We start from the raw sequence: 13,516 nt of genomic DNA on the forward strand, positions 1-13,516 counted from the left end.
CATTATTTGTATATATTTGTTTATTCATTTATTCAAGTTTTATTCAAAGTAGAGGGTAGGTACATTCAGTAAAATACTACTTCCCAAGGACACCCTCCTAGGACGACATAACAAACATGTGATATACAAAAGTACAAGAAATACATGCAAATATAACATTCATAAAAAACCAACCATTGACATGTCTGGCAAAATATATTATTATTAAGGACTCCGTCACAAATTGATTAATTTGAAAGATTTTTCCTGTTTTTCGGACTGCTTTTTACTGATTTCATTCTGGAACAGTTCCTCATCATGCCAGGCAATAAAGCCACAGAGCCTAATCTGACCAACAAGAAGTCAATGAGGATCCAAGAAAATAGTGTGTCGAGCCCAGCCTCTCTGACTTACGACAACGTGGCCACGATACCAGAATCACCTCTTCTATCTTCCGGAGATTGCAACAGGGAAAAGGGAAAAGAAGTAGAAATAGAGAGAGCACAAGATAGTCCAGCGGGAAGACTAGCGTAAGCCCAGAGAGGAACAACCCAAAGGAGCTGATACCAGTCAAGAAACATTATTAATCAACGATTTGAATAATCATAATAATTTTGTTGCATCCAAACCCTGTTTTGATAAATGCGTGCATGTTAAAAGTATAAACATACTTATACAATAAGGATGGGTCAATAATTCCATGTGATATATGGCTTGAAAGAGGAGTTACCCCGAATTTGTTATTGCTACGGAGGAGCATTGCTTATACCATACCTATAGCTTGAAAACAGAAACTTAGACAAGGTTTTGATGGGAAGAATTGTGTATCCAAGGTTTTTCTATCATCTCTTCTATCTTCCGGAGATTGCAGCAGGGAAAATGGAAAAGAAGTAGAAATAGAAAGAGCACAAGATAGTCCTGCGTGAAGACTAGCGTAAGCCCAGAGGGTAATAACCAAACGGAGCCGATACCAGTCAAGAAACATTATTAATCAACAATTTGAATAATCATAATAATTGTGTTGCATCCAAACCCTGTTTTGATAAATGCGTGCATGTTAAAAGTATAAACATACTTATACAATAAGGATGGGTCAATAATTCCATGTGATATATGGCTTGAAAGAGGAGTTACCCCGAATTTGTTATTGCTACGGAGGAGCATTGCTTATACCATACCTATAGCTTGAAAACAGAAACTTAGACAAGGTTTTGATGGGAAGAATTGTGTATCCAAGGTTTTTCTATCATCTCTTCTATCTTCCGGAGATTGCAGCAGGGAAAATGGAAACGAAGTAGAAATAGAAAGAGCACAAGATAGTCCTGCGTGAAGACTAGCGTAAGCCCAGAGAGGAACAACCCAAAGGAGCTGATACCAGTCAAGAAACATTATTAATCAACAATTTGAATAATCATAATAATTGTGTTGCATCCAAACCCTGTTTTGATAAATGCATGCATGTTAAAAGTATAAACATACTTATTTATACAATAAGGATGGGTCAATAATTCCATGTGATATATGGCTTGAAAGAGGAGTTACCCCGAATTTGTTATTGCTACGGAGGAGCATTGCTTATACCATACATATAGCTTGGAAACAGAAACTTAGACAAGGTTTTGATGGGAAGAAGTATGTATCCAAGGTTTTTACCGTTATTGAAAACGACTCAGAAATACCGCTAGAAAACCTAAAATCCATGAAATTGTTACCGTACACTCTAAGAAAAAATGGTGCCAAAAAGGGTGCAATATAAGATTTTGCACCCTTCCAAAAAATGAACCATATCGACTAAAAAAGGGTGCAAAATAAAAGTTTGCATATTGCATACATATTTATGATTACTTTTTACGTGTTCACATACAAATACATTTATCATGATTTGTTAAGCAAATTATGACAATGCACATCAATTTTGTGATTTGTATTTTCCTTCGGCAATCATTAACCAATAGATTATTTTGTCTGATCATGTTACAATTACATTCACGTTTTAGCAATAGATATATTGATTATATGATTACTCACCAAGAAACAACATGCATGTTTAATATGCATTTGTGTACGAGCAAATTTCACGAGTATTCCTCGAGTATGGGTACAGGATTGCACCTTTTAAAGGGTGCAGCATTGAACCCCTAAAGGTGCTGTTATTGCATTGGTTGTCACCCCTAATGGAGCAGGATTGAACCATTAAGGGTACTAACATGTCCCCTAAAAGGTTCAATCTGGCACCTTTTTAAAGGGTGCACGATTGCACCTTTAAAAAGGGTGCAGGATTGCCAGTGTTGCATCGGTTTGCACTCCTATAGGTAAATACTTGCACCATTTTTTCTAAGTGTGTATTCCAATTAAAAGGATTGTTATACATCCTGCTTCTCAAAAGAAATTTACGAGAGAAATGGATATAACAGAGGAAGATTGGAAATATATTTATATCTTACCTGTTCGACCAATTACTGAAGTTAAAACAAGATTTTTTCGATGCAAAATTAATACAAACTGTCTTCTAACTAATCATAAATTACATGAAATGAAATTGGTTGACTCAGAACTATGTACTTTTTTTGTGGAAATTTCCCTGAGAAAATGGAGCATATTTCGGGAGTGTGAATATGTAAAGCCGCTATATTCTGAGTTTCAAACCTGATATAGAAATATTACTAGTACTTAAATAAGTTTCAATTTGACTCTGTATTATTTGGAAATAAAATAAATAACCCGATTTTTGTGTACCCTTTGTTTAAAAAAATGATACAGTGAAACCTGCTTTAGGTTATTATGCTATAACGGAAACAGGAAATATAGACCATTGTTTATATGCTTCAAACATTTTATTAAATTTAATGTTTCCCTTGAAAAGCAAGCGGCTTTCAAAAATAATACACCGAGCAAATTCTTTACTAAATGGCTCGCGTTAAATATTATTGCTTTAGAAAATTAATATACAATGTAACTGTTATGATATTTTTATATAATAATAAAAATGATAATAATATATTACATTTATAAAGGACTTAATACAATGTTTCTGTGAGATTGTACAACTGTATATTTCGTTTCTGTTTTGTTCAAAAAATATATTAAATTTAATATACTCCGAAGTGAGGGGATAAATAAAGAACCTCCTATTTGTGACGATAAAATACAAAAACAAAACGATAATCTAGGACTTAGAGAAGGTTGTAAATATTTAAAACTCAGCGAGAAGATAGAACAGTTCTAATTATGCGCATCTGTTGTAAAGAAAATTATTGAATAGTTTTAATTTTTGTATTCAAAGCTAAATATTTTGTACGTAAAAACTGTATGATAAAGGTACTTAAAGTGTGTTTTCCATGAAGAAAAACGCATAACGATTAAAATGCCTATGTCGTCATAAAATGCTACAGGATGAGATTGTTATGAAAAAAGGCGCCCTTTCACAGAGATGCACCGAACATTTTATTACAAATCGTATCGACAATAAAATATATCATTTTCATATCCTTCCTTCCATTTCAAAACTATTAATCTAGATTACTACAGATTAAGGTATTCTTACTATATCATAGATAGATAGATAGTTTATTGGTTTCCACAATATCTCACTTTACAAAGAGTGTAACAACATATTGAAAAATGATTATAAAATACATGTACAATACCGGTACACACTTTTCAGAATATTGTCCATTAAGTTGAACTTAAGAAATATCATATATATAACAAAAAATGTTACAATATGGTTAAAAATTCGATTCATTTCAATTCAAATGAACGTTTATTTTTTCCATTCACTTTGACAACATATTTGATATCTGTTCAAACAATACAATTTATATGTAGGAACATAATCATAATTAAAGAACTTGTATTATAAGGAAGAAGGCGCGAATCATTACCTTCATCACAGAGTACACCAGTCCATCCGGGTCTGCAGAAACAGGTGTATCCGTCTATACCATCCACGCATTCTCCATTCACACAGGGACTGCTAGCACATTCGTCAATATCTAAAGGGTGTACATAGAAAGATAGGTAAATAGTAAAACAATTGTAGAATAACGAAAACGGCAAACTGCCCTGAGTAGTACGAGTAATGCACCGCAAATGAAGGGGAGGGGGTCATTGTTAAATCGTGTTGCTTTCATAACTATCTTTATAGTGGTTCAAGGAGGGTCCACATGCTGATCATGTGATTAAAAAAATGTACCTGCAATAATATTTTCTTCTTTAAGTCGACCTAGCATTTCGTTCAAAAAAGTTTTAAAAGTAATTCCATTTTACACATTGGTGAGTTAAAACATGGAGGATTTAAAAGATAAAACAGATTGTTTTCTTTCTTCATTGAATGTGTTACTTACTGATTTGACAGAGAGTGCCCATGAACCCCGGTGTACAAATGCACCGATACATGTTGACTTGATCGTCACAAGTAGCTCCATTCATACAGGGGTTGCTGACACACTCGTCCACATCTAGAGGGGAAACAAGAATATTATGTTCTTATGAAATATTCAAAAGAGATACAATAACACGCAGACAGGAAGCAATTCATTATCATCATCATCACAATCAACATCCTCATTATCATCGTCACCACCATCCTCATTTGTCCTCACCTGCAGTCAACACTGCCGTCTTCAATAGGTACAGCAACATCATCGTCATCGCCATCAATACTGCATACATATTATCATCATCTTCGTCACCACCACCATCATCATCATCATCATAATAATCGAGATTGTCATCATCATTACCATCATCATCATCATTATCACCATATCTATCATCATTATTGATTTTTATCAACAATTGTCATTAATCATCATTATTATTCATTAATACAAGCATCTTCATGTTCAACGCCACGACCATCATCTTCGTCACCAATATCATTTCATCTTACCCACCACCGCCATTTATCATTATCCTCAACATCAACGTTTAATCATTATCCTCAACATCAACGTTAATCATTATCCTCAACATCAACGTTAATCATTATCCTCAACATCAACGTTAATCATTATCCTCAACATCAACGCTATTATCAGTGTTATCATCATTGTTATCATCGTTGTTATCATCGTTGTCATCACAATCATCTTACCGATTTGACATTGAGATCCAGTCCATCCAGATGCACAGAAGCAGGTGTATCCTCCTATAACGTCTTGACATGTTCCACCATTCTGACAAGGATCACTTTCACATTCATTGACCGCTGGAAATTAAAATTAAAAAAAAATGGCTTTTAGTTTTTCTTGAAACATGACTTAGCAAATAAATAGACAACAAGTACATATTACCTTACAAAGCATTTCGACAAACAAAATGTGCGATAAAGAGTTGGTATGGAATTTCTATTTTCTTAAGTAAGTGAACTTAGCTGATTGTACTCATTTACTTTCCTCACATTCTAGATGTCACAAAAGTCCTTGGCTCGAATCTTGATCATATTTAAGTTTAATTTAAAAGCGATGATGATAAACTTAGTCAAAATTAAATTGAACAAAACGAAAGACCGAGGTAAACGTTTTATCTCTGTAAAATTAGATAAACAGGATTAGCATGGGGTTTACCTGGATTTAGAACAAATAATGGTTTTTGCATTTACCATCAAGAAATGCGTAATATAATATGAACAATACGAAATTAGAATTCTGACGCCTACAGTTAAAAAAGGCATGAAAGGTTTCAATCATACCTTAGAATAAACTTAATGAATTATGCATCAGGAGCTTAAAGTCTGTCTGCACTACCTGAATCTACTTGCGCCCTATTTATAGCAAACAATGCCTAAGCGGTATCCGTTGGTCCCAAATGATCCTTTTTGTCTTATGTTAATTGAGAGCTGATTTGGTGAGATAACCACCTGTCAGTGACTATGCAGGGAGGTCTAATCCCTCCTGACCAAACAATTGCAGCCAGGTTTTGAATATCTAATAATTACCAATGTTTTATGAAACATTGCTAATGATGCTGCTCCAAAACTTACACATTTCACATCTGAGACCAGTCCAGATCGCGGTACAGTCGCAGGTGTATTCATTTTGTCCGTTGATGCATGTTGCACCGTTCTGGCATGGAGAACTGTGACACTCGTTGAAATCTGTACATTTCAAAGATTAAGAGCAATCATTACACCCATAAGTAAAACATGTACTTAATATATCTAAAAATGAAATAAAGATTGCCAAAATAAAAAGTACGAACAACTGATAACTAGTATTTTTGATATGGTAGCGTAAGTTATAGTATGTTATTTAGGTTACACTGTTATTATCATAATCATATTTAAAACTAAGCGCTGTCTCAATGCCGATTGCATTAGATTAACCCTATTTTTATAAAAATAAATGTGGTTCAGCTATTAAACTGGTGGAAGGAAGAAGTGACATTATATTTCACCGAAATACAACACAAGAATATCAAACATATTGTATAGTTTGCTACCATTATTATTTATAACAACGTGCGATTGGTACAGTGGATAGAGCGAAGAGCTAAGAACGGTATAATCTGGTTTCAAGCCAAAGTCAAGTTCCTTTACCCTTTGTGTATCATAAAGGCATAAACTCTCAAAATGCTGGTCCTACCGGTAGTACACATTACGGAAGTCCATCAAGGATGATCATTAATCATTGGGCTTTATATACAGTATAATGAATGATAAAACAAATAAGCAATTTAAAAGTTGTTGGTGCTTTTACCGATTTCACACGTTGCTCCCTCCCATCCAGGTCCACAGATGCAGGAGAAGGCATTGTCTCCCTCAATGCATGTGCCTCCATTCTCACACGGGTCACTAGCACATTCGCTCAAACCTTCGAGAAAAGGATTTGATATATCATATTAAAGGTTGATGGCAGTACATTCAGTTCTTATTCGACAAAATCACATTGCAATCATATATCCCTAATCTAGTATGGACATCACGCTGAGAATAGAAACAAATGAATGGTATTGTTTATGACTAAGGACCGTGGTATCAAATCAACACAGATCAAATCAAGAGATATTACAGTCGACAAGTTATGCCCAGTTTCAATTTTTTCGAGCGACTGAAGTATAATTGAGAAGACTAGTAGTTTGAAAAAATATTCATCTACACAGACCAAATAGAATATGAAATAAATCACTACAGATATAGATGTCACAAGCCAAAAACGAACACATTGGGAAAAATAAGCACGGTGAGAGGGAGTGTATACTTTATAGTAATTATTAAGGGCTTCTGTGTTTCATGGATATAAAAAGATATCATTATTGCCTTCGTTTGTCTGTATTGTATTGCATGAGCCAGGAAGCGTGGGGATTCATATATATATATATATATATATATATATATACATATATATATATATATAAGTGCGAGAATTCTCAACTCTGACATGACAACGGGTGTTCCAGAATATGTAGGCGTACAGCTACGTCTCAAGTTCCACCATTTTCTTCACGCCTATATATATATATATATATATATATATTTCTAGATAGGGCAGGGTATGCATGAAGTCAAATATCACAACCCCCATGGGAACTTACTTGTCTCACAGAGTGGTCCGGTCCAGTCAACAGTACATGTGCATTCAAACCCGTTGACCTCGTCCTTGCATGTTCCGCCATTGAGGCACGGATCGCTGGCACACTCGTCGATTTCTGTAAATTGAAGTTAGACAAATCACACATCCAGATACCAAACAACATTAGTAACAAAATAAAACAAGATAAAACAAAAACAATCATAATCGTAAGCCTTTTTGTATACAACGTGGATGCTAAAAAGAACAAGTTTTTTTGGGTTATTTGGTATCGATAGTACTGAACACGACTGTATATAGAATTTTAGACGAGGATTATCCATTTCTTTCTTGAATAGTTAAACATTAATATTAGCATACTTCGCAATCACAATTTATTATTAACACGTGGACGGATACAATTGTGGTAAAAAGAATAATTGTTTTAAAGGAAGGCCACCACACAGTGGCAAAAACAGTTTTGTGGTGTTACCATGTACTAAATAGGTGTGCATTCTGTCTCAAACTCATTTTTTTAACAAAATTATTTCTCCAGCTTCAGCTCCAAATTAAAATAAAAGTAAAGAGGATTCACTCGACGTACCAGTCTGACAATGGTCTCCAATGAAACCTGGGAGGCACTGACATTGGTAACCGTTGACTTGGTCGAAACATCGTGCGTTGTTCTGACAAGGGTTGCTAAGGCACTCGTTGATATCTGAAAATCACAACCACGTGAAATGGAATTAAAAAATATGGTTTAAAACCATCATTATAATTCAGTATTTTTTAGCTTGTCGGACAACTTTGTACTCACTTTTAATAAACTTTAATTGGCTAATTTCTGTCGGCAAAGAAGCAACACGTAATAATAGACATTGTGTTGCAAAATCATCATCTGAAAATATCTCCTTCCTCCAATATTTTAATGACTAAGAAAACATGGATAATGAAAACGCTCCGTAGCAAAACTTTCAAACAAAAAGATTACCTATTCCGGGAAATTAATCCTTTGATACTTTTTCTAAGCATACTCACATTCATGGTAATATAAAATAAAAACAGAGGCATCGTTAGCTAGCATTTTTAAATATATATATCAGGTACATGAAAATTACAAGGAGAATCTTGGGAAATAGGAATTTGCTGGTTCCCTCTATTTGGCCCCCGTTTTTGTTTCCATTTATAGCTTACCTCCACTACATGTCTTTCCAGTGTATCCCGGTGTACAGATGCAGGTGAAGTTGGCCACGAGATCAATGCAGTTCCCACCATTCCGACACGGGGTATCTTTGCACTCGTCGATCTCTACACTGCAGTCAAACTCCGTATAACCAGGGGCACAGTCACAGTTGAAGTATGTTGATCTGTTGATACAGTTCCCGCTGTTAACACACGGCTGCGGTGAGCATTGATCAATCACTGAAGAAGAACAACAAATCTGACTATTAAAATTGAATTGATATTTTGTGAAGCCAATTAAATTTCAAATTATACTATTTGACAAGAGTTGTAAGCATAGGAGCTGATCAAAAAATGATTAAAAACATGAAAGAGAGGCAAGTTAGTTATATAAATGACACCGACGAGATTTAAGTCAATTTTGAAAGGTTCATTTCGACTGATACCCCTATTTTGGGCATTCAGGAAACTGCAAAAGAATATGCAACCCGCATCAGATAAGTTCCTGATATAAACAAAGGGATATATTGCCAAGCGAAAGAGTAAATAAAAAGGTGTTTTATGAACATGTCCCAATGAACATTTTGCTACAGAAATACGCAATACTTCTATCTTCACCCAATGAATTCTCTCTTCTTTTGAAAATCTATGGTATACTCACATTGTTCGCAGTTGACACCGGTGAAACCAGAGGGACATATGCATTCATATCGATTAACTCCATCAACACAGAATCCATTATTCTGACAAGGGAACGATGCACATTCGTTGATACCTAGGACGTAAAATATAAAAATGCATGATTCCTTGACCACAAAAGGATATAGCCAACACAAAACAGCAGACCTATATAGGCTTTGAATATAAGTAGCATTTTAGCTAAATGAATACGCGCATTAGATTGAATCATTGGATTCTGCATTACAATTTTTCATGAGCAAAGTAAGACAAACTAAATTCTGCAAATATGAAAGAGGATAATTGATATTATGTTTTGGTGATTGATCATTTTCGAGGAAGTATACGACAGACAAGACTGAAATTTTCATAAATATTCAATTAATGTAGAATAAACCTGGGAATGCATACAGGAGTAAACCAATGTCTGACGGACATGAATATCATGATATTGTTGAAAATATGAAACATTTCTTCACTATACAGTTCATCGAGGTCATTCTAGTACGAGGTTCTTTCATATATCTAAAAGACTTCCAAACATAGATATACATCAGACAAGTACAAAGGACTGGTCAATGATTATCATTTACACCTGAAATCCTTTGGTAAGAAACGGTAGTACTTACTGACATCGCATCGTTGCCCCGTCCATCCATCTGTACATGTACATGTGAATCCATTGACCTGATCGAAACAGGTTCCTCCATTGTTACACGGGCTTCCCAGACAGTCATTGGTGTCTGAAAATGGAAACAATCCAAGGTAAATAAATATACGTATGTTACAGGGGTCAAAACCTACCTTCTACTTCATCAAAGCTTCTAGCTTAATGATGTAAACATGTTTAATATAATTGTGCTACTATTTTTCGTTTCATGACTCAATACGTTAAGAGAAGTAGTATTGCCCTTATATTAAAATATTTACAAGGTAAAAGACCACGTAGCTATGCATTTCACATTGCTGGGAATACCATGCTAATGAGAAAACTTCAGAGGAAATGGAAACAAGATTTAGCATGTTGAACCTCTGCTTATATAATGATTCAGATCTACTTTTAAATGTTCGTTCCATCAAAGTCATGTAAAGGAACCAAGGAGCAAGGTCTAAAGAGCAATAAGTACACGAGGAATCAAGGGAGGAAGCCCTTCTGGTCACCCTAGCACAGCAAAGGAAATGTAGTTTATAAACATTAATCATTATATCAAAGAACAAAACATACCCGGATGCGATGTAAACTTACTAATATCACAGTTTTCTCCTTCCCAACCCACTACACACGTACATGTGTAGTACGTGAGGAAATTGTTGCAGATTCCAGAGTTTTGGCAGGGGTTGGGTGCGCATTTGTCCACCTCTGTAAAATGAAATGTTCCAGGTTTTTATTACGACAGTGATCAAGATCTTCTGAACAACATCCATGGTCTATTAATGAAACTGAATTAGATTAAAACATATTTAGGCCCACATGGTTTAATGTCGTTTGCTTGCAGGTTACCTTGTCTATCATTGTAGAAACGAAACTATGTTTATGCTAAGTATTGTGTATATTCTATTTTTAACAACTTTGCAACTGTGTTGTTGATATCTTTGGTGGTCTGTACAATGTTATTAACCTCTTTTCCACCAATAAAAAAATGGCATTTACCCATATGACCAAAATCCCATGTGACATATTCTATTCGACAAATGCAAAGCTACCGTTGTTAATTAATATGGTCAAACGAAAACAATAGCAGCCTCCCGAAAAGTCAACTTGAGTAAATCTAAATAGTCTTGTTTATCACCTTCCTGAAATGTGCGAACAGTCATTACAATAACTTACATGCATTTAGTAATTCAAACAGGATTTCATTGAGATACACAATTAAAGAGCATTGAAATTTCCCCGAGAGCTGGTTTTCGAAAGTAGCCGAGTACATTTCAAATTGGAACCTTACCGTTTTCGCACTCCCTTCCTTCATATCCAGCTTCGCATGTACATGAGAAGTCATCTACCAGGTTGTTACAACGACCACGCCCACTGCATAACTGATTGGTACATTCGTTAATGTCTGTAAGAAGAACAATGATATGAACATACAGTCAATGGAGTAAAACATTCCTGGTTAATAGCAATTGACAGGCCTTTGGCTTGCGCTAGTCTCCTACATTAACTAAATTATCATGCTAAGTTTGTTTCGTTCTCTATCCCATGTGTTTGATTCTATTGTAATGTTTCTATTTGTTCTGCATTGTTGCACACATGTTACTGTTTTTATGAGTTTTGTGAACATCAATTAAAATCTCTGAAAAGCATTTTGTCTCAAGATGTTTCTCGTGACCAAGGTGAGGTAAAGTGTTTCATTGTGTGATTTATTCCATAAAGCATTTAAAGTATACTGCTTGCTGAAAGTGTCAAGAGTTTATGAAGTATGAACAAAATCAACTGTAATCATCGTAATATTCTTTCAAGCACATTTGAAGTACATACTGACTATGTTTAAAATGTGATAAACCTGTACAACTATCTTCAAACACTTGTAAATTATGATATGACATGAGACTGACAGGTTTTATTAGATGTCACGTATGGTTTAGTGGTTTAGTATAGGTGTTAAAAACTGATTTTACATGTAGTCTGTGATCAGTCGATCTACAGCTCCTTCTTCCTTCCATATTCCTATAAATGCAGATATTGGCGGCGATAGGCGCTATGAAAATCCCTAAAAATACAGTTCACTATTATCATTGTAAATGCAAATTATAGAATTAAATGAAAACATGATGATTGGTTTAAAGACCTCACATACATACCCTCTGCACAATTAGTCCCAGTGTATCCAGGAGCACATATACAGGCGTACATGTTAGCACCGTTAATACATGTACCATTATGCAAGCATGGCATCGATTGACACTCGTTCTCATCTGTTTTGAAAAGAAAAGAAAAAATAAAATCACGATAATTGAAATAAACCATCAGGGGCAATATTATGAAAACGATGTTAATTGTTATATATAAGAAACCAAAACTGCTCGGAACTAACTCTTAAACCTACCATTAGTGATTTAGCCGATGTTCTATTTTTAACATTATGCTAACGCCACCAGCCTGAGCAAGGTTTGATTGTTATCGAAATTAAACGTTGTTTTTTTTTATTACTAAAAGTTATTTTCACGACCCCCCCCCCCAGATCTATTTGTATATGATATATTGTGTTTGGCTTAAAGCTTATCTGCCGTAGTTTACAGGAGGGATTAGACAGCCCTGCAAGGTCACTGGACAGGTGGTTATCTCATCAACTCAGCTCTCAGTTAACATAAGAAAAAGAGGATCATGGGGGACCAATGGTCACCGATTAGGCATTGTTTGTTATATAGAGGGCGCAAATAGCTACAAGTAGTGCAGTGGGCCTTTAAAACAAGTAAATGATAATTTATCTGAATCGCCGTGTTACTGAGACGAAAAGCCATAAATACTGTAAAGATAATTTGAGATGAAAACCTGATTAAACAAACGATCAAAATATCATACAAATTTAGAGAGGTCATTCAAGTTGAATGCATTGTATTTGTTTGCGAATTCTGTAGAATTTTAGTAATCTCTTACGTGGCAATCTATTATCGATTATGTATAACAATGCCAAGTGATAAATCATAAAATTATAGAAAAGTGGTTCTGAAAATGTAGATGTAAAGCAACATATAAGGCTTCAAACCTATCGACCATTATTGGAAACGTGGAATAAATGAGAAATAGAGTGGGATCTCATTATTCTCACCAAGTTCGCAGAAGGTGCCGGCCCACCCAGGTTGGCAGAAACAATCGAAAGCAAAGTTAGGCCTGTCGATACATATTCCTCCATTCTGACACGGTGAGCTCGCACATTCGTCGAGATCTAGAAGGGATAAGAGAAAAACGTTTTCACTTTTTTTTTATGTGATGAAATCAGGGTTTATCTTTGTAGGTTATGACATATTTAATGTTCAAACACGATCCACGAGAACACAGTATAAAAACAGAAATCGGTGCTTAGTATTGTATGTACAATGAAACATCTTCATCACTACTTATCCGTCAAAAAGAATTACTCAAGAGTACTGGCTGCTTCCAAGTACAATATTGTATTGGGAAGCAACCCATTTTCCTCCTCAAAATGTTGACATTAAAATCGATAAAG

General features: G+C 35.0%; 1 protein-coding gene across 1 annotated transcript in view; it reads right to left on the minus strand.

Moving 5' to 3' along the window:
- The window catches only part of LOC583013 (neurogenic locus notch homolog protein 2), a 51,523-nt gene that overhangs the window by 16,275 nt on the left and 21,732 nt on the right, over positions 1–13,516 (minus strand). Inside the window, exons 19-32 of the mRNA XM_030984792.1 lie at positions 13,118–13,234; positions 12,150–12,263; positions 11,294–11,407; positions 10,597–10,710; positions 9,980–10,093; positions 9,334–9,447; positions 8,685–8,912; positions 8,095–8,208; positions 7,516–7,629; positions 6,681–6,794; positions 5,966–6,079; positions 5,078–5,191; positions 4,326–4,439; positions 3,864–3,974 (exon numbers count right to left, since the gene is read on the minus strand). Of these exons, the coding sequence (XP_030840652.1) occupies positions 3,864–3,974; positions 4,326–4,439; positions 5,078–5,191; positions 5,966–6,079; positions 6,681–6,794; positions 7,516–7,629; positions 8,095–8,208; positions 8,685–8,912; positions 9,334–9,447; positions 9,980–10,093; positions 10,597–10,710; positions 11,294–11,407; positions 12,150–12,263; positions 13,118–13,234 (1,710 nt within the window). The remainder of the gene's footprint in view (positions 1–3,863; positions 3,975–4,325; positions 4,440–5,077; positions 5,192–5,965; positions 6,080–6,680; positions 6,795–7,515; positions 7,630–8,094; positions 8,209–8,684; positions 8,913–9,333; positions 9,448–9,979; positions 10,094–10,596; positions 10,711–11,293; positions 11,408–12,149; positions 12,264–13,117; positions 13,235–13,516) is intronic.

This window comes from Strongylocentrotus purpuratus, unplaced genomic scaffold (assembly GCF_000002235.5).
Source record: "Strongylocentrotus purpuratus isolate Spur 01 unplaced genomic scaffold, Spur_5.0 spur5_scaffold_14, whole genome shotgun sequence".
In the NCBI taxonomy this organism is placed as follows: Eukaryota; Metazoa; Echinodermata; class Echinoidea; order Camarodonta; family Strongylocentrotidae; genus Strongylocentrotus; species Strongylocentrotus purpuratus.